Source organism: Falco cherrug, chromosome 6, assembly GCF_023634085.1.
Source record: "Falco cherrug isolate bFalChe1 chromosome 6, bFalChe1.pri, whole genome shotgun sequence".
Lineage (NCBI taxonomy): Eukaryota > Metazoa > Chordata > Aves > Falconiformes > Falconidae > Falco > Falco cherrug.
In genome coordinates this window covers 72135301-72156799 of record NC_073702.1, presented here as the reverse complement: position 1 = coordinate 72156799, position 21499 = coordinate 72135301, and the positions used below count along the sequence as shown (strand labels likewise).

The window sequence follows — 21499 nt, the reverse complement described above, 5'->3', positions numbered from 1 at the left end:
AAATACTCTTTCCCATTTTCTCTAACCTGTTTTTACAAGATCAGTTGCTGGTGTTAAAGCAGAGAAGTTTTTTGCAGAAATTCACTTTTATCTTTCTTCAGAGTTATATTTTCTGTCTAATAATGCGATGCCCTCGTTTCCGCAGCTTGACTTGCACTATATGCGGTCAAGATCAAAACCTGGTCTTGCCTGGGGAGGCACTGCACCTGAACCTTCTCGGGGGGATGGAGGCAGGAGGAAGGTTTTGAATCTCGGCCCCATCGTTCCCATCTTGGATCGCTGCCTGCAGGTCCCCACCCCGCAGTGTAGTTGCCCAGGGGAAAATGCAGAGATTTATAAAAGCCACTGAATAGTTGTCTGATGACAATTAGCCGCATCCTAAGTGCTGTAAATTGAGATACTTTCTTTGAAAACAAGGCATCAAAAGCCATAGCTTTAAGTTGCTTCTAACTTTTGCTGGAGCTAATGTGACGAATTGAATGTGCTTAGCAAGGCTTGGAGGCATCTGGCTCCTTTGTAGCATCCTTCTCTTTAGGGAAGAGTTTAATGCCAGTGCACTGATCTCTTTATCCTCTGGGGTCCCCAATTTCAGATGTTTCAGGCAGGATCCGCTTCACTGTCTCAATTGACAGTCGTTGCATCATGTTATTGTTCAGCAAGTTACGGGAAAACAAGTCAATCAGTAAAGTTTGCCGGGGTTTTCCTTGGGACCTACCAATTTGCAGGCTGCTTAAATCTTAACTACTCCCAGATGAAAGGCTGGAGTACCCGTATTTTCTGTGAAATGCAAAAGCTGAATATTGGCATTTCCAGACCTGCAAAGGTTGAAACTTGATGGAATAACTGGAAACATGCCTGTTGCAGAACTTGTGCTGAGTTTTGCCTCCTGGCCAGATCTTTACGACACAAGAAGGTGGGCCTGATGCCAAAGCTGAGGTGAAAACCAGCTCCCACTTTGTTGGGTCATTGGACCTCTGAGCTGAACATCGCATCTTTACCTCTCCCTCAATTTTGAATAGCAGCCAAAGCTCAGATCTGGCCCTGGATTCTCTTTAATCTTTTGCACGGTCCCTTTGGAAATGAGTGACACAAAAAAGTGCACTTGCCGCAGGGGCTTGCTCTGACGGTGGGAGAGCTTTAAAAGTGGCTTGACCATGAAATGTAGGACAGTGCTGTGGGCAAAACCTCTGTGCTGCCCTTTTCAGCTGTGGGGAGCAGAAGTGAGTTGATGTTTGTAGTCGCAGAACCTGAATCTTTCCTGAGAAGCTGAGATGAAGGCCCATGGTGAGTAGGAGCCTGATAAATTCAAAGTGGTACCCGCTTCCCAGGACATCGCTGAGGCAGAGAGGGGCTTCTGCTGCTCAGCCTGGTGGTGCTCGCTCTTCTTTTGTCCTTTATCCATCCATACATCTTCAACTGGCAAGGCAGGACCTTGCCTGGAAAGCATATTTATTATGGACTCAGTCCAACTTCTGCTAATCCTAATGAGTAAGACACCCACAGACGTCAATAAGATCAGGCTTTCGGAGGCAGTACCGTTGTAACAGCAGGGACACAGCGTGGCACATGCTCCTTAGCAGAAGGCTAAATTATGTGTTGGTGCTGGGTTTAATACGTTTGCAGACTCCCTAGAAGGTGGGATCTGCGATGGGAGGAAAAAACCGGTGGTCACAACTTAATCAGGAGAAGTGGGGCTACTTTCAGAAACCCATCTTACACTGTTGTTGAGCTGGAGAGAGTTATGACCAGTTCCCAGCTGGTCTAGACTGAAATTTACTGGAGGGGGCATTGCCAATGTCAGAAACCATGAAAGCTGCTCTCGGGTGGTTTTTGCAATCACTGCCAATCCTGAAGTCTTCATGAAGCAGCTGAGGGCTGGCGTGCAGGGTGGGCTGCCTGTGTGCTGGCTGGGAAAGGAGCCGGCCAAGTGTGGGAGGCAGAAAATTTCCTGAGGCGTTTAACCACTCACGTAATAAAATCAGCTTGTGTACATGCAGTGATGCACTGGGTGATTAATTAGAAAAGGGTTGGAAATTGGGGCTAACGGCTCTTAATTAAAAGTTGAAATGCCTGTGCCCCACTGCAGGGACCAGTGGCCCTCACCAAGGTCTGCTTTGCTGCCCTGAGCAATGTTCTTGGTTTTGTTGTCATACCAGTTTGCCAAAGTGCTCTTCCAGTCCAAAAAGCATCTTGGAGCGGGGCTCAGCTGCCCCATCCAGAGCCATGTCCCCTCTTTCAGAGCCAGTAAGCCTGGTTCTCCTGGTGCCGCTGCAGGAGCACTTGGGTTTGCCAAAGCCAGCTACAGATACAGCCCTGGCGATGTAGGAGAAGTTTTAAATTCTCCGTGTCAACAATTTGGGGACTGCTCTTGGCTCCTTTCCTTTCCTGGTTGATGCATCCAGAGGATGCCCACAGCGTGTTGAGGTCAGTGATGCTTCTGCAGAGGTGGTTTTCTCAAAGCTGCATTGGTCTCCTTGTGTCCAGGTCTTCCTTGGCCTCCTGAGCCAGTGCCTTAGGGCCGTACTGTTCCAGACTTCCTAGTTTTTTGCTTTCTGTCTTACCAGCTGCCTCCCCCCAAATCAGTGTGTGGAGCTGCCTCCTCTCCCACTTCCCTCCCCATCGTCCGTTCCCACCGTGATGCCTGCAACGGCGATTTTCCAGCAGTTCCCAGATACAGAAGATATCCCTGGGAGCATCTGCTGGCTCATGCTAACTCGGAAAGTAACTGCAAACACCATGCTGGTTTTGGTCATCGTTCTCCACCTTGGGAAGGAGAGGGGGAAGAAATTCCTGCACCAGCATTGTCTGTCTCTGCTTTTGCCTTCTCCTACAGGCACTAATTGCTTTGCAGCCCTCCTGGGGTGGGTGTGCTGCCGGCTCAGCTCTGGCCCTGCTCCACCGTGGCTTAGAGCTGCATAATTTGCTCACCTCCCTGCAGTAAATTGTTCGTGCTTTTGATGGATCTTCAGTGAAATATTTTAATGCATTCTCGTTGAATGTTCCATTCCCCCCCCCCCCCCAACAGAAGCCATTGACAGATGAAAGCACTAACACTGGCTTTACATGGGAATTTAATCGTACCAGCTGTCATGCAGATCCCCGATACAAATATTTTCCACTGTTAATGGTTTCAGTTTGGGCTTTTTTTTGTGTGATCAAATGTAATCTTATTTAATGGGGTTTTATTGCCGTGACACCTTATTCTTTTCACCAGGCTGGACTTTATTTTTAAATCAAGAGAGATTGTTCAGAGGAAAGACAGAAGAAGCAATGGGGCGGGGATTGAACAGGACAGGAAGCCCAGGGTGAACCGAGTGACTCTAGATCAGCCAGGGCAGGTGACAGTGTAAGAGCAAGGAAGAGCAAGGATTCAGCATGGAAGGGGCAGAATCAAGAATCAAGAAGAGGAAGAATCAAGAATCAAGAAGAGGAAGAAATTCTGTGCAATTTTACACCTGTGTGGCTGGGGATAAGGGAGATTGGACAGTATGGGGTTGGAGGAGCTCTGAGAGAGGGAGGCGTTGCAAACGAGTCGTGTCCAAAGCAGAAGTGGTGAGTTGTCGTAGAAACAATTCAGTTCAGATCAGCACTGGAGAAATACTGCAAGGGCCGCTTCCTCAGCAGCCACAGGAGAGACCAGCCGTGGCTGCTGTGTTTTCTCTTTTCGTTACAGCGGAGCCACCCTCCTGCGTGCGAAGAGGGCAGGCGACCGCTGGCACAGCCACTATGGCTGGGACCTGGCAGCGGGGGGTGGGTTTGGCTCTCGGCAGCCCTGTGAGATGGGGCAGGGGGCAGCAGGCAGAAGGGCTGGAAGCTGGAGCTGGTGCCGGAGTGAGGTGATGCTTTTTGTTTAGAAAGTGTTTCCCCATCACAGGGGGGGAAGTGCCAAAATGCTGGACTGACAGCTGCAGAACGCAAGCTCAGCCCCTAAATCTCTTCTCTGGGCACGTACAGCCACCATAACTATCATGTGTTCATCTCTTAGGTTGTCCGCACAGAGAAAAACAGCCTGAACAACCGGTTCCTGCCGTGGGATGAGATCGAGACAGAGGCCATCCTGTCCATTGACGACGATGCTCACCTTCGGCATGACGAGATCATGTTTGGATTCCGGTGAGTAGCCTCTGCGCATGTAGCCTTTGGACCCAAACTGATGTTTGCTGTATCTAGGGTCTGTTCAGATGCAGCATGGTGTAAAGCTGGGGCCGGAATTAGGACTACAGTGTCCCTTCCCATGGTTTTCCAACTCAATTTCTTGGAGGAATAATAAGCACTAATGAACTATTTTAACAAGTGCAGGCGAGTGGGCTGACTTCAGGTTGTCCAGGCAATCCTGATTCTCACGCTTCTTGACCTAGACTCTCTGGCTTTTGCTGTGCTGATAATGTGCCCTTAGTGGTTTTGGGAGTGAGTGGCTTCCTAGGGTGGAAGGTAACTTGAAAACAAATCCAAGAGGCTGTTGCACTCCATCCTTCATGTGCCGTTGGCAAGGCCAGGATGTTCTCAGCCACTGCAGGATGTGATGCTCATGTGCTCGTGGTGGGCTGCCATCCTCTTTGCTCCATGTGGTACTGGGAGGTGACATCTCTTTTGGAATTTTTTTCTGCAGAGCATGGAAAAGACAGATGTTAACAGAAAAGGCTGGTGCTGGTTGCTGCCATTCCCACCTCCTTTCTGCTCCAGCATCTACATTTTCCCTTGACGTTACCCTGGCAAAAAGCTTCCTGATTACGAGGCAAAGGGAGAAAGCAGTTACGTGGGCTCCTGCTGTGGGAGGTTTCTGCAGGCTGCTTCTGCAGCTTGTACAGCTAAACCTCACCGAGTGCCAAAGAGGCGCCGGGGAGTGAGAGTGGCACGAGGAGAGAACGCTGGCACTTGTGTGGCTGTGGCTCGTCAGCCTGCTGGGCCAGCAGCGGGGGTTGCGATTGCTAATCCGAGAGCACCCGGCAGCTGGCTGGGGGGCGGGAGATGGGGACCAGCTCTCCGCTCTCACTGAAACGTGTTGGCTCATGTTTGGGAGGAAGATTAAAAGGCACAAAATGCCTGAAAACCCAACAAGCTCTCTCCAAGAGTTGAAAAACGAGGTGTTAAAGTGATTAAAGCAGGGGAGTAGGCATTGGGACTCCTGGCTTCCCTTCCATGCCCTGTTTCGGGGTCTTTTTCTGAACTTGGCTGGTTTCTTGCCCTCTTTGGTCTCCGTTTTCCTTAGCTCATTCACAGCGCCAGGCTGAGGCTTTACCGGTTAGCCCTGGAGAGCATCAAATGAAAATTCGAAGTGCCGTGTGTTACTCTCACTCATTACCCTCCTTACAAACACCTTGTTCCTACAAAGCTTCCCTGCGTTAACGCATTCAGCCAGGGAAGAGACGGTGTCTCGGTGATTGAGTGAACCTCTCCCCGTAACAACTGTGTTTTGTTGGAACTTTGCTTCGGGCTGTAATTCTTGTGGCCAAAAGCCTCTTCTTGCTCCATTTGCTACTCAGGAGCAAGCTGGAGGCGGGCATCCAGAGCAAACCTCCCTGAGGAGCACACCCAAAACGATTCTGTGGAGAAATCCTTATTTTTGTGGCTGAGCTGGGAAGGCAAAAGTGAGATGTGGGAGAAGTGATAGGGAATGAGCAGTTTCAACTCCAGCTTTTTAAAACAATCACGATGGATCGACCGAAATGGCAACAAACAAGTGCTTCTGGGGAGGATGGTGCCAGAGAAGCTGCTGGTGGTGTTAATTACTTGGTTTTCATTACCAGGTTATGTCGGAGTTTCATTAATTTGAGTAGAGGATATAACAGTAAACATGTCTTTGCTCCTGGCTGTGTTAGTAAATGTAATGAAAGCTCAGGGCTCGGAAATTCAGTCTCTCCAGCAGCTTGCGATTGCCCCGCAGCCAGCGCTCCTGTAGCTCTCCGCAGGAATGGGGGTGGGAAGAACTCTCATCTGCAGGGGGAAGAAAACCGAACAAAAAGGCCACTTTCTGCCCAATCTTGTGCCTGTGAAGAAGGGAAAATCCCTTCCGTGTCCAACAGGCTCGCACCTGGGACTTGTTTCATGTAGTCTGGAGTCACTGGGTTTGGAGATGCAGCTTGGACACTAACCACTGGGGAGATGGGATGGGGTGATCCGAAGGAAGCCAGCACCCCTGCACACGGACCTGGATTTATTTCCCAGGGTAGGCATTAGGCACTGACTTTTTTCTTAATTGTTCCTGCCAGTGTTGCAGCTATCCTGTGGGATTTCTCTCGAGGAGAGTGAGCTTCAGATGAGAGCAGAATATTAAGCAAGCCCACACTCTTACACGCAGACATCAGGGTTTAATTCCCTATGGCTTGAGTGCGAGCGTGTGGCAGGGTGAAGGATGTGCTTACAGCCCCAGAGGTTTTTCCTGTACAGAACCCAGGGAACTGCTGGGTGCTGGTTTGGGATGGGAAGCTGGCAGTTTGGCACTCCAGGTCTTCCATCTGGTGACACCAGGATCCTCAGCATCTCAACAGCTTTCCTAAAGGGAGCTTGATGTTGTCTCGACTTTACAGAGGTGGAAGCTGAGCTTCCGGGAGGTGGGTAGTCCCAGGGAGCTGGAGGAAGAGGCCAGGAGAAGCTGGGTTCCTTCCAGGCCAAGCCGTGGCTGCTCTGGGCTTCCCACAGAGGGGAAATCGGAGAGAAGCAGCACTGGTATACGTGTCATGCGGTGATGCCCGGGCATGGGCTGCTGGAAGCTGGTGGCAAGTGGAAGAGTTTCCCACCTCGCTGGCTTTCCCTGCCCCTTTCTCTGCCTTTCCATCCAAGGTCTTAAGTTTTCCATTCTCTGTATAATTCAGAAACTAATTTTGGGCCACTGGGCTTTTTTGTTAGTTTTCTTTTACACCTACAGAACCTTACGAGTTAAAATATCCCTAATTTATGAGTTAGGAATATGTTCCCTTGTGAGTAAGCAACTGGAATGGGCCTCTAGGAGAGGACCAGGGTGAGAAGCTGAGCAGCGTCGGCCTGTGCTCACAGCCTGTGTTTGGGAAGCAGACCAAGGGGTGCCTGCAGTTCACGTCTAACAGCTTTTAACCTTTAACAGGAGAATGTCAACAAATTCTGCCTGTCAAAGCCAAGATTTCTGTGGTCAGCCCTTTCCTGCACTACATTAGGAAAGAAATCAGAATTATCTCAGGGCGAGACCTTGTTCACATGTCACTCAGGCAGCTGTGATGGCCAGTTGGTCTCTCCCTGGAGCTTTGGTGCTGTGGAGGTGGGCGAGCTTGCATTGAACAGCCTGTGTAAAAAGACTTCTTTTGCATGTTGGAATTGTCTGTATATTTATTTTAAAAAAACTAAATGGACTTTAAAGCAAGATAGTTGCCCGTTTTAACAATGTTTATCCTTTTTGCTCAAACTACAATGTATGTCGGTTGTTCTTTGGACGAGCAGTTGCCAAACTTTTTTACGTGTGGGCATCTCCATCACTTGCAAACCCCCCTTGGGAGCCAGTCCATTGGCATCGAGGGCGTAGTCCTGTGTGTAGTGGTTCTCAGCCAGAGCCGTGCTCATCTCCAGGTGGGCTCCCCAGGTCTGCGTCTCACCGAAGGGCCTTGTGTTTGCAGAGTCTGGAGAGAGGCAAGGGACCGCATCGTTGGTTTCCCAGGGCGCTACCATGCGTGGGACATCCCCCATCAGTCCTGGCTCTACAACTCCAACTACTCTTGCGAGCTCTCGATGGTGCTCACTGGTGCTGCCTTCTTCCATAAGGTGAGATACCGTGGCCACAAAGCTCTGGGTTTTCCCTTCCCTCTCAGAGTAACCAGAGTCTGTATGTTTGTGGGCTTGTATTTTTGTTTTAAAGAACAAATTTTGGAGCTCACTGCTCCTTTTCCCTCGCTTCCTCCAAATCAAAACACAGCCAGCAACCAGTCTGTGACCTGGCAGACAGTCTCCTTGAGGAGCAGGGTATGTTTGTGCCAAGTGAGAAGCACCATGGCGCTGAAGCAGTCGGGGGGCATTTCAGCGATGCTCTCGGTCATGGCGAGGGCAAGGTGGGCCACGGGATTGCCTGCTCGCCTGCCCTGTGTCTTTACTGTAGTATCTTGAACCTTACAGACTCAAAGTGTTGCAAGGGGTAATTTGTGGGGAAGTCATGGGTTTCTGCGGCTGTGTGGTGGCACAGGCTGGCTGGTAGACGTGGAGGTGGCTGGTTTATGGTGGAAGGGAGCAGTGCAGAAAGCGGCTCCGTGACATGTGTGTCTCTGTATGGGAGAGGCAACAGCGGGCAAACAGACCGTGAGAGAAGGATGAGATGTTTTCCCAGGGGGACTGTCGTGAGCCGTCATACTGCGCTGGGGAGGTTATCCACTAGCTACTGCTACTGTGCCGACTCTGACAGCAAGTTCTGAGGGAGTTGAAACCATCGTTCTTACATTTCTGAGGTTACAGGAGCCTCAGGATTCGGCGAGAGTGGTGGCTGTCGGGTAGATCGGCTGCTGTTGTGACTACAGCAGATCTCCTCGGTGCGGGATTAACCCCATCATGGGAAGTCTTTCCGCTGGCATCCTTGAGCTCTGAGTCAGACATGGCCCACCAAGTCGTCTTGATACTCACCTGTGGTGCCACGACTGCTCCGGGTCTGGTGCACCTGGCACCAGTAGTGGGTGGGCGCTTGATGCTTGGGACCACTTTGAGCAACGTTGTGCCTTTTAATCCTTTCTAGTACTACGCCTACCTGTACTCCTACGTGATGCCGCAAGCCATCCGCGACATGGTGGATGAGTACATCAACTGCGAGGACATTGCCATGAACTTCCTGGTCTCTCACCTGACAAGAAAACCTCCCATAAAGGTAAAGCACTAGGCGGGAGTTTGAACTGGGATTTGTGTTTCTGGAGAAACGGTGGTTTGGTTGGTGTCTTTGAAAGGCAAGTGGCATACTGGGAGGCTGCTCTGCTCTGGGGGAATCCAGCTCCCTTCTCACAGTGCAGCCTGGTGCAGAAGCTGTGCTGTGCAGCACACGCTGCCCTTACCGAAATCTGGCTGCATCGCATCTCTGAAGCGCTGTGCCGCAAGCGTGATGTGCTTGAGGCTGTCAGCAGTCAGCATGTCCCCTCTCCAGCCTCGAGGAGATGTAGTGTGTGTTCAAAAAGGTGTGAAAACTCAGTACGGCCCTTAGAAGCAGCCAAACCCCGCCATGGCAAGCAGATGAATTGCAGTTTGACTTATGCTGCAGCTCGGACTGGAGGGTTTCCTGGCTCAGCAAAGGCCCTTCTGAGCAGCTGATCCTGAAAAGACAAATTCCTTCTTTCCATAACATACAGCACAAGTAGGAACGATTTCCTTGCTGATTTTGGGTAGCTTTCCAGAGACCTTTAGGCTCATCTGTGTGCGGAGGGGCTGTTGGTCCAAACACTGCAGCCCAGCTGAAATTTCCCTGCCCTGTGATAACAAATGAATGTCACAATTTTGAATGTGAATTTTGGATGCAGATCGTTCTGCTCTTTATCGCTGCTGGCAAACTGCTCTTTACAGCCCTGCATATGTCTCACCGTCACAGGCCAGCTGCGTTGGAGGTGGGTCTTGGCCAAAAGTATGATGGGTGCTTTTTTCTGTGCCATGTTCTTCCCATCTGGAGCTACTGTGAAATGAAAGTTGTAGAGTTTGGTGCAGCTGAGAGGAGAATCAGGCCAAAACCAAAGGGTACTGCAGTGGGATGTCTGATTCAAGATAAACAAGGAGGCCCTTTAATCAGTGGGTGGCCCCTCAGCACCTCCAGAAAGCTGGAGTCCCCTCCAAAGATCTTATTCTGGCTGCCGAAAACAAGAAGTGCCCCAAATTCTAATTCTTCTGTAGCATCTGTAGCCAGCAGGTCAAGGGAGGGGGCTCTGCCTCTCCACTCTGCTCTGGTGAGACAAGACCCCCCTGCAGCGCTGCGTCCGCCTCTGGGGTCCCCAGCACAGGAGAGACACGGAGCTGCTGGAGCGGGGCCAGAGGAGGCCAGGGAGATGCTCAGGGGCTGGAGCAGCTCTGCTGTGGGGACAGGCTGGGAGAGCTGGGGTGGCTCAGCCTGGGGAGGAGAAGGCTGCAGGGAGACCTTAGAGCACCTGCCAGTGCCTAAAGGGGCCGGCAAGAAAGCTGGGGAGGGGCTTTGGGCAAGGGCAGGTGGCGATGGCACACGGGGGAATGGCTTTACATGAGAGAGGGGAGATGGAGATGAGAGATGAGGCAGAAATTCTTCCCTGTGAGGGCAGCGAGGCGCTGGCCCAGGCTGCCCAGAGCAGCTGTGGGTGCCCCATCCCTGGCAGGGCTCAAGGCCAGGCTGGACGGGGCTGGGGGCAGCCTGCGCTGGGGGGAGGGGGCCCTGCCTGTGGCAGGGGGTGGGACTAGATGGCCTTTAAGGTCCCTTCCCACCTAAACCATTCTATGGTTCTGTCTGTGAAAGGAAAGGAGCTCCTTTCTCGAGGACTGACTTCCCCCCCCCCCCCCCCGCCCGCCCCCAAACAGCTTCTTAAACATTAAACCAGAAAAAAGTAACTGTTAGTAGATGATCGTGTCCCCCTTGAAGTCTCTGCTCTGACAGAGCTGGTGTGGATGATGTCCTTCCTTGCCTGGACACCTTCCAAGGGACACCTGGCAGCGGGGGAGAGCACGGCCAGACTCGTGCCCCGTTTGCCGCATGTCAGGCAGGACATCGGGCCGGGTCTCCCCGCCCTGGGCGCAGCCTGGGTGTCCCCCTGGCCGGGGTGGTGTGGGCAGCGTGGCAGTGACTCTGTCCATCTCATTGCAGGTGACTTCTCGCTGGACTTTCCGCTGCCCTGGGTGCCCCCAGGCGCTTTCACACGACGACTCTCACTTCCACGAGCGACACAAGTGCATCAACTTCTTTGTCAAGGTGTACGGGTACATGCCCCTCCTGTACACCCAGTTCCGTGTGGACTCGGTCCTCTTCAAGACCCGCCTGCCCCACGACAAGACAAAATGCTTCAAGTTCATCTAGCAGTGTGAGGCAGCCGGGCGCCCTCGGCCCCCCGAACCTTGGCTGGCGGCGGGTGAGGGCGGAGGGTGGCTTTTGGATGGGGCTGCGAGTGCAAAACACCTTTTGCTTTGACTCTGGCCTCCCACGGAGCTAAAGGGACGTCCTGGGTTCGGACGGGCACGTTTCCCCCTCCTCTCCCGCTCTCCCCACGGTGACTCGACCAAGCGACAGGGAACAGGATCTCACAGCTTCTGTAAAGACGCTCCCTAGGATCGTACACTGAGGAATGGCACACTGGCTAGTGGCTCTGCCCCTTCCCTAGCCAAGGGAAACCATTCTTTTTAATTATAATTATTGTTATTTAAAATGAAAGTGTTTTAGATTTGCCGTGTGAGGCTTTTTTTTTCCCCCCCTTTTTTCTTCTCCCCCCCTCGGCCCTTTTCCCCTCTGGACCTGTCTGCCCACTCGAGGGGGACTGTAGCAAGGTCAGGTTGGAGGTGTTTGACTGCCAGAGAGGTTATTCCCAGCATCAACGCAGCTCCGGTCACCACCGTTGTCCCCATCCTTCCTTGCGAGGGGCAGCCCATCTCCCCTCCTGCACAGCATGTCCTGGCTCGTCTTGCCCTGTGGCTGCTACCGAGGACTTGAAGGTGTCGGCTGGTGACGAGCTCTTTGCCCTGCTCTGCTCACCCCCGGAGCCCTGCCCTTGGAGAGGGGCGAGCAGGGAAGAGGTTGGCTCCGGAGGGTCCTTCCCTGGCTCCTAGCGCCGCACCGGGTCCCGTGCTACAGCCCCGGGGAAGTTCGGTTGCTGCTGTCTCGTTCTCGGTGTCCTGCTCCGCTCGGCACGGCACGCCGCCGCCGCTGCTAAACCTCTGAAGACGGGGAGCGCGTCTGGGGCTGAGGGATGATGCAGCTGCAGCACAGCAGGGGCTGGCAGTGCCCCCGGCTCTCACGTTCCAGCAGGCTGCTGGGGCCCACAGTTTTCTACAGCGGCTGCAACAACGGCTGCTGCAGAGAGTCTTGAGTCTGGCCTGGCCTTTTCACAAGAGCTTTGGCTCTTTTCCTCCTGCCCTCATTCACTGGCCCTGGAGGGCTGCTCCAGTAGCACCCCAAGATCAGCTACACGAGCCTTTGCTGATAAAATAAACCTCTCTCCCAGCCGCGTCCAGGCGTGAGTGCAGTCTGCCGAGAGCCGGCTGCACGTGGTGCCTGGTCCCTGCCGGGCGAGCAGGCAGCGGTTCAGCTCCCAGTGCCGCCGCCACGGGCATCGGGGTGTTGGGGCCTTCTCTGGAGACCGCTTTGCATTTTGCAGGGTGGAGGAAGAAGACACTAACCCTTAACCTGCGCGCAGCCACGCAGAGCCCGAGCGAAACACCAGCCCAGCCTGCGCATGCCGGGGCTGCGCCACAGGCTGGAGTCCCCGCTCTGCCTCGGCCGCGGCAGCTTTGCCCGTGGGCCTCAGCGTAACTGCCTTAAACTCCCACCCTGGCCACGCTTGTGCCCTGGCTTTGGGCTGCGAGGGAAGGTTAATCCCACCGAGAGCTTTCCCTCGTGTGAACTGGGAGACGCTGCTGGGATCACGTTCACGGGGCTGTTTTCGGAGCTGGTTTCGCTCCCACCAAAGCAAAATGCAGTTACGTCCGTGTGGTCACCCAACCTCCGCACCCTGCTCCTGCTCCGTTCTGCTCCAACCCCAGCCCCTAAGAGGAGGGAAGGACACAGCTTGCCCCCTCCTGTGTGGTGATGTTCTCCCCCAGTGCATCCCAGATGTTTAAGAGCAGCTGGGTAGACAGGAAGGTGAAACGTGTGTGATTCACCCCAACATTCCCAGTTTTCCCGGCCTGACTTCCACTGGGGCAGGTGTCAGCTCAGCACCACAGCACCCTGCAGCAGAAGGATGTTCCCACCTGGTCGTGTCTCTGGTGCGTCCCAAAGCAGGAGCAGGAACGGATGGTCCATCAGCAGCTCCTAGGCTCCCTCCCAAGGTCAGCCCTGTCCGCGCTCCTCTCCTGTAGCTGCACCCTTGTGGGGGGTGAGGTGGCCTCTCCAACCACGTTTCAGCCAGTTTTTCATGTCACCCCATGGGTGGGGGTCACCAACACTTGCTCCTTGGTAAGGGGAAAGGAAGGGGCAGCCCGTCCCAGCAGAGCTGATGGCTCGTGCCTTCACCAGCACTACAGACTGCAGCAAAATACAGATTTTTTTCCTCTGTGGGTTTTTTGTGTTTTTTTTTTTCTTTCCACTCTCTTTTTCTTGTAACATCACATGCTCAAAGAAGAGCATGTGAAGGCTCACAGTCTCCTTGAAAATGGGATCGGAGGCTCCTGCAAGGCCCCAACACACCTGGAAGGATGTTCCCTGCCCCTGCTCGGAATGGAAACAGCAGCTGCACCAGCTTCAGCATCCCCGAGGGGCCTGATCTCTGCCGCTGGCTTCCATTCTCCTCTTGTTAATAGGTGGTTCGTTAGCAGCGATGCAGCCGCTCAGGTACAGCGTGGTCCCGGTGTCAGCCAAGAGTGGAGGCAGCTCCACCTCTCCCAGCCCTCTGCCTGCATGGCAGGAGTCAAACGGGATTAAGGAGCGCTGCAGGTGTGGATTGCACTTTATATAAATAGAGATACACTTCTCGGCTACTTATTTTCAAAAATCTTAAGGGAAATGTTGTTATTTTGGTGAGAGACTGTAATACAGGGAGTTTGGAAATCGGGGATGTGATGTGGAGCGTTTGGATTGCTGTTTGCGTCGTGGGGGCTCGGGGTTTGCCGAGCTGCTGGCAAGCCCAGAGCTGGGGGTTTCTTCTTTCCGTTGCTGCGTTTCAGTTCAAGGCTGGTAGAGGTGGAGAGATCCGTGGTGGGAATCCAAACTGTTCGTCCTCCCAGGCTCTTAACACACTCGCCTCTTGCCCACAGCGGGGCTTTTGGAGGATCCCCAGTGCTGTGGTAGCCAGGGGTCAGGCTCAGGGCTGCGTGGTGGGGTCTCTGTGCACGGCGTGGGACGGTTTCCTCCTTGCTGAGACCCCCCAGAGGGGAAGGGTTTGGGGGTGACAGGGTAATGGGGTACCATGAGTCACAGGTGGCAGCTGCTCGGGGGGAGACGTGCTGGGCAGCAGCAGCGTTGGGAGGGATGCAGTGCCATAAAGAAATGAAATGCTAGTGAGAGCATCTCCTCCCTCACCCGTGGGGCTGGTGCTGTCCTTCCCAGTCCTCTGCTGCTCTGGCTCGTTGCCACATCTTCCCACGTAGCCACCAAAACCCCTCCGGCGTACAGACTTGTGATTCACGCCCCAGCTTCCTGCTCCTGAGATATCCCAGGATCTGAGCTGCCCTCAAGGCTTTCCTCCGCCAGTGGAGAGGAGAGGGGCATTTCTGGAGAGTGGTCCAGCCTCTGCCACCGTCCGGAACATCCACCTTGGCTACTCGCCGCTCTCCCGTGATGTTCAGGGGGTCCCGGCGTAACTCCGAAGCTCAGGTTAGGTGGTACGGTTCATCCCAGCTCCAGCGCAGAGCAGCCTGGGGCGCACGGTCTCCGCCACCCCAGCCCTGAGGAGACGGGATGGTCTCTCGGTGGTTGTACCTTTCCCAAGGGAAAGGCCGCCTCCCCTTTCCCACATTTCTGCTGCTTCACCCAGGACCGGGGTTGCCGCCGGCGGGTGCCGGGTGCAGAGCGAGGTCTTTTTCACGTTGGCTGTAAATAGCGTTGTCTGTGGTGACACGGACCCCCCCCGTACCCCGTCCGTGTTGCACGGCCCCTGCCCTCCCCTGTGCCATGGTTGTGCTAACTGCTCCGTGAGCACCGGGTTTAAAAAGAAAGAAAAGAAAAAACAAAAAGCCCCACAAAACCGACAACCGAGATAAAAGAAACTCCTTCAACACGAGCACAATGTTGAGTTTTTTTTGTAAAAGGATTCAATAAATGGAGAGTTTAACTTGAGAGCATCTGGTGTTTGCTTTGCCGGGGGCTGGGGGGGTTGGGACCAGGATGGGGCTTGTTGCTGCTCCGCGGCCCTGGGGCACCCCAAAAACAAGCATGTCCCCAGGCTTGTGTTTCCTGAGGGGCAGGTGAGCTGGTCTGGAATGGTGGGAACCCCTCAAGGATGGCAGCGTCTGGTGCTAAACCCTGCTTCATCCCTCGGTGAGCTGGTGGCTGGGCCAAGAGAGCCCCTGGCCCAGCCCTGCGGGGGCGGTTGGACCCCGGTGTTCCTTCAGGACACATCACATCCCAGCTGCCACAGGGCTGCCGGTGGCGTCGGGGCCAGCCAGGACAGCGGATTCGGGGGAGGCTGGGAACACCTCGATTTCTGCATCACCAGTCGCCCACTAATTGCCATCACAGCCAACCAAAAAGCACCTTTCCCAGAGCCCAGCTCTGCTTGCAGGATGTGGCCCTGAGGCCTCTGCCCTGCGCAGGGGCAGGGTGTTGCTGAAAGCACCACGGGAAGGGTTGTCCGGGTAGTTCTAGACAACAAAACCAGTGGCTGAGCTGGCGCTGGAATTGCAAACCTTCCCGTCCCTGCCCTGGGATCCTGGAAGAAGGAAATGTAGGAGCCATTTCCTATGGCACTCGCAGGCATCGCTGGCTCAGGGAATGCTCCCAGTCCCTCTCAGGTGCAGGAGGCTGAGGTGGAAAACCCAACTGGATCTGTGTGATTCCCATCCCCATTTCCACCAGCTTCAAACCTGTGCAGGGGAGCAGAGGGGAGGAATGGAGCTGGCTGCGCCATGGGCTCCCACGCTGGGCTGGAAATCCCGCAGGATTTCCTGCGTGTTGCTGGATTTCCTCTCTCTTCCTTTCTGGCTTTTTTTTTACCTTTCCTCCTGAGCAGCTGGCTTCCTCCATGGTCACTTGTTCACCTTTGTCACCTGCCCTTGCTGCTGTCACCCTGGGAAACGTGCCCTTTATTTTCCCTACTGCCTTGGAGTAAAGGCTTCTCCGTACCGGGAGTGTTCGTGCTCGGTTGTATTTCTAGGATGGGTTTCAGGGAAACCCCAAATTACTTCGGTTGCGGAAGGGAGGAGGAGGTGGGCGCTCTGCCCAGGACCTGCCTCCCGCATGCCTGCGGTCTCTCCCCGGAATACTGCTGGAAGGCAGCAGGGACATCAGTAGCAGCGTGAGGACACAGACACTCACTCACCCAAAGGCCCGGAGCTGGCTGCAGCGGTGGGACGCTGTCCTGGGGGCCACCCCCCGCCCGGGAGCCCAGCAGCAGCTCGGGCACGGGCTCGACTGGAGCAGATTTGCTGGTGAGGCTCTTCCAGCCCTTAGGAAGCTGATAAAAATCTGTAAAAGCAAATGATTTTTACAGCTGTAACTAACATGACCTTGGCGAAACGAGCCACAGCATCGTGACTCCTGTTTGTTTGGGTTTCTTCTTTTTTTTTCTTTTTCTTTTCCTTTTTTTTTCCCTCTCTATAAGGGTTTATACCTTGGGAGGGAGGAACAGGTACTGGGGACAGGAATAAGAGATAAATCCCCTTAGGAAGTCATTCCCTTCCACCAGGAGGGAGGGCAGGGGGGAGTGCTTCACTCACGCTGAAACGTGCCCTCAGTTTCCCCTTGCAGATGACACAGTCCTTGATAAGAAGCAATTTCGCTGAAATCGCTCCCTGTGTTTCCATTCTGCCCATCAAGGCCCTAGAAGCAGCCAGCTCCTGCAGGAGCCCGGGTAAAGGACCTGCACCCCACCACGGCCCTGCCTTACGCCCCAGCCACGCTGAGACAGGCAGGAAGAGGGAAACTGCTGGCTCTGGGGTTTTCTTTACCCACCTGGAAATGCAGAACATTCCAGCAGGGCCAGACACCACCAGTGATGCAAAGCCAAGGTCGCAGGTCCCTTGCTCCCAGGTTAATTAGCTGGCCGCTTTTCCACCCAAAAGCCAGGGCAGGCCGTGTACCCTGGCATCACTTTCCTGTTTAACAAATAAAAAGGCTTAAATTTTAAATTTAAGAGCACGTGGTGTTGTGGGGAGCGGGGCTGGCAGGAAAAGGGGAGCAGGAAAAGGGAAGAAATGCTGGGGGGGCATTATAAACCTCGATGTCCGTATCATTTTTCAGAGTGCGTTGCAGGGCCGGTGCAAAGTGATGCGCGGGCTGTGCAGGATTTATACCTCTGGCTCCCTGCCTGCGATGGACTGTGAAAGGCTTTAGGAAGAAAAATAGGATTTTATCCCCAGTGTTTTAAGAAGTTGTTCTGGAGTTGTTAGCAGGCTCAAAAGCAATGGGCTCCTGCAGTTCTGTGGGTGCCCAACACACAGCGAGGGTCACCCATCACCTGCCTCGCTCCCTGCCTCCTGCTTTTAACCCTGGGGCAATGGCACGGGGCTGCAGCAGGAATACAAAGCTGGAGGAGACCGATTTCAGTTGGAAGGGGCCTACAGAGATCATCTAGACCAAATGCCTGACTGCTTGAGGGCTGACCAGAAGTTAAAGCGTGTTACTAAGGGCATTAGGAGCCCTGGTCTTGGCGTAGAACCCCTGGGAGAAGCAGGGTTTTACCCACGGTGCAACCAGAGGGCTGCAGGGAGGCAACGGAGGAACTGGGAAAGCAGAACCGGTGGTGAGCAGCGCCGCACAGCACCTGCAACCACCCCGAGAATGCGTGTGCTGCGCTGACAGCAGCACGCTGCGATTTAGAGGCTCAGTATAGTAAATATTAAGAGCAGTCAGAGGGAAATGAGCAGTTACTAGCCAGGCAATTAATAAAGACCTATGCAGCACTCAGTGTTGTGCCTGCAAGGGAAGGGTAATTGTCACTATTCATTTTAACCCACTAAACAATTCAATGTAGCCAAAAAAAAACCAAAACCAAAACCAAAAAACCCTAAACAACTCCAGGTCGAGTGCCACCAGCCCTGGGGAACACCTGGAGCCCAGCTCTGCCCCAAGAACGCAGCAAGTCCTGGAGCAGCACTGTGGCAGCCACCAAACACGGGTTGATTTTTTATTTTTACTTTTCCCTTCAAGAGGAATAAAGAGGTGAGGGGTAACACCTGCTCCTGCTGCCTTCGTTTTAAAGCCTTTCCATGCTCTTCTTGCAGGCCTTCTCAGCAGAGGGATTTTAAGCTCTCACCCTACAGGTGTTTTGCTGCCAATATGATGATAACAATAAAAATAATAAATAAATACATACATACATACATACATAAATAAATAAATAAATAAAAGACAAGTTGTGATGGCTTTGCATGTGGCTGGGGTTCTCCATGAGGCAGCAGGTGGCACGGGGCCGCGCTGGGCCAGCCCTCACCCTTTCTGTCACCGAGTACCCACAAATATCAAGAAACCAATGCGAAGTTTTACCCGTGTCTGCGGCTTGGGTGATGGCTGCGGTGGGCGCTCGCTGCCGGGCAGAGGTTTCCTCCCCAGGGGGTTCATGCCAACCCCTCGGCTCGGCTCATCGCACTGAATTATGTTCTGCCCCAGCACATTCACTCCTGCAGCTTTAATTACCTACGGCCGCCTGGCCACGCAGATGTCACCCCTCCACATGCTCAGGGGCCGGGAGAGGGACACTCGGGGACAGCCAGCGATAGGCCAACGATGGAGGAATGATTTATTTTTTTGCTGTAATCAAGGCAAAGAGCCTTTAATTGTTTAACCCTGCCAGTAAACCTGCAGCAAACCGATGCCGTGACTTCTGGAAGGGCAGTTTGGGAAGGCCGCTGCCTCCCGGGCCTGAATTAATCCCTCCTGATTTAGGAGCTTGCTATGGTGCCACTCGACAGTGTCGCATCAGTCCATGGGAGAGACACAGGATGCGGCCCACAGTCTCCAGCCTTAATGAAGCCTTGCTCAGGGCATGGTACTTGCCACTGGCTCCTGGCCAGGGCTGTCCTGAGCTCCCAGGCAGTGCCCTGCGGCCCCAAGTGTCCTCATGGGAAAAGCACCACGTCCCCATGGGCAAGAACCCCCTGTAGCTCACAGAGCTGCCTCCTCAGAACATAAGTCCCCATGCCATGCCCTGGCAAGCAGGGCTGGGGGTCCCAAGGTCATAAGGTAAGACCTGGCTTGTTCCTTGTGGGCCACAAGACTTGGTGATGGGTGCCCAAAAGGATGGGGCCGAGGAGGTGGGTTTCCAGTGGTAGGACCTTAGTGACAAGTCAAGATGATTGGGCCCAGGTGATGGGTCCTCAAGGGACGGGTTCACGTGTCGTGGGTCCCAGGCGATGGGTCACATGTGAGGGGTAACTGGGGCCCCCTTGATCTGACCCACCTTTCCCACCATGAGCCCAGCCAGGCCATGACGTGCAGCTGAGTGCAGCCCCTTCCGCACCCAGCTCCCCCACTCCTCCCAAGGGCTGAGCTGCTGGTGGGGCATGGAGCCAACAACTCGCTCCCGCTTCCCTCTGCTCAGCGTGTCCAAACCCCCAAGGAGGTGGCCCTGGCTCAGGGTACTCATCAGGTGGCTTCAGGGCCGGCTGATCCCTGGTGACACTGACGGCCGCTGGGCACGGTGAGGGGACAGCAGGAGATGACTTTGTTCAGCTGGTTTTGTTAAGGCTCGCAGTGACAGAAGGAAGCAGCCATCCCTCCCTGTACGGGAAGGGCTGTTCCACAGAAGCCCCCAGGTGCAGAGAGCCGCCGTTAACCTTTTCCTCCCCATTGTCCTCCGGCGCAGCGCTGCAGCCCGGGGAAGCAGCTGAGATGGAGTCGCTTGCCAGGGGCCAAGGCGCAGCCCCGCAACGCAGCCGCTTCCGCAGCAGCCCGGCGGCGACTGGCGCAATTAGTGTTTAATTAGGGGAGCTGCGGAGAGGCCTGTGAAGCGCAGCGCGGGGTGTGGGACTCCCAGGTCACACACGGTCACGGGGCCTGGGGATGGCCACGGCACAATGAACATCACGAACATCACGCAGCGGCCAAAGGGATTGTGTTTTTTTCCTCTCTGGAAGAAAGAGAGTGAAACCAAGTACCTTTGCTGTTGTTTGGCCGTCACAGCGTGCGTCCCTGGTGCCATCCATCGTAATCCGCCATTCACAGCTCTCCTGGGCTGCCATGGTTACCTCGGCAGGGCTGACCCAGCCCGAAGAAATGCTATTTATTTTTGTGTGCAGAATGAACAAGCACTTATTTTTTGCTAGTTTAATTAAGACTTTTCATTAAATAATCCCTCCCTAGTATGTTTATTTTTCCAGCAGGGGTCAACCTTTCTGTTTGTAAGAAACGAATCAGTTTTCAGATGCTGGACTGGAGCACTAGGTTTTCCCACCCAAAATGACGTGAAGAAAAACGTGGAGACTTTAAAATTGCTTCCCCATCCTGTCCTTGCCCAGGAGGGTGACAAAGCCTTTGGAAAGCCATTAGCTACCAGATGACCTGATAAAATACCAGCACGGCTGTTACCGGTAGGAGTCAGAGCTTTGCACCTCTAATAAGTATTTTGATGTGAGAGCCCATCACATCAGCTGCCTTCCAGTAGTGAACCAAGCTAAAAACTAACGGTTGAGCTCGAGTACATTGCCAACGCTGTTAATGAGCACTGCCACCCACTCCCAGGTCCTGAATTATCTTCAAACCACTGTGCTTTTAATACAGCTTCTGCCGCAGCAGCTTTCAGCTGGAAGTCTCAAGGCAGCCTGCAAAGGAGGACAGTACGATTTCTATTTCTCCTAACGGGAAAGTGAGGCACTAAGCCAGGAACATGCCCGAAAGCATCCGTCCGGGGCAGAACTTGACTGGGTCTCTCCAGTTCTGTCAAGTTAGGCAGCACTGAGAGATTTCCACGGGGTTTATTTGGCCCAGTTATGCCCTAGTCACTCACATGGAGTAGCTATTGTGGCCGATTCAGTCTGCCTCACTCTTCACATTTAAATATTTCTTTAATACCCTGACATCTGTAAAGCCCCTCGTGTCTAACCTGACCGCCTGTATAAGGAGGCTGTGCTGGGTGAGTGCGTTAGGAGGCTGCTCCCCCCCGACGGGCAAGGCTGGCTGGACTGCGTCACTTCAGCAAAGACAGCAAATGCCTCTGTCTCTCGCCTTCCTGCCCTCACGCACCTGCAGAGCCAGAGGAACACAGAGCTCGATTAATTCTTTTATGGCAGCGAATCTGCAGCCCTCTTACTGCAGGGCTCCGTGTCATATAACCATGTAAACGCCAGAGAAACCTCCCTGGCTAGTTCAGCTCCAGGTTCTGGCTCAAGGGCATCCTCTCGTTAGCTCCAGCTTGGTTCTACCCAGCCAAGGTCTTCTTGACTCTAATGCTTGCCACTGCTTGGGTGATGGGAACTGAGCACTCAGAGCCATTTGCCACCAGCGAGCGGCAGCTCGGCCCACGCACACTCACATGGCCTCCAGCAGCAGCGCGGGGAGGGGAGAACTCCCGGGCTGGACTCCACGCCGACCCGCAAGCTTGGTGGGACCAAGCCGGGAAGGTCACCCGCGGTTCAGCAGCACAGCACCACACAGCTGCAGCGGGGGATGGCGTTGTGGTTCATAAGCGGCCATGAAGTGCTAATCACCGATTTTGCTTCCCCTTTCCCAAAAGGCATCAGAATCACAGAATGGTGGGGATCGGAAGGGATCTCTGGAGATCATCCAGTCCAACCCCCTGCTAAAGCTGGTTCA

At 54.0% G+C, this 21499-nt stretch overlaps 1 protein-coding gene across 16 annotated transcripts in view; it reads left to right on the top strand.

The window, feature by feature from the left end:
• EXTL3 (exostosin like glycosyltransferase 3) overlaps window positions 1-11326 on the top strand; it is a 131218-nt gene extending 119892 nt beyond the window's left edge. For all 16 annotated transcript variants that reach the window (XM_055713478.1, XM_055713476.1, XM_055713474.1 and 13 more), the window contains 4 exons: window positions 3986-4113; window positions 7584-7728; window positions 8684-8812; window positions 10751-11326. In XM_055713478.1, the coding sequence (XP_055569453.1) occupies window positions 3986-4113; window positions 7584-7728; window positions 8684-8812; window positions 10751-10960 (612 nt within the window). In that variant the 3' untranslated portion in view covers window positions 10961-11326. The remainder of the gene's footprint in view (window positions 1-3985; window positions 4114-7583; window positions 7729-8683; window positions 8813-10750) is intronic.
• Window positions 11327-21499: the final 10173 nt, after the last annotated feature.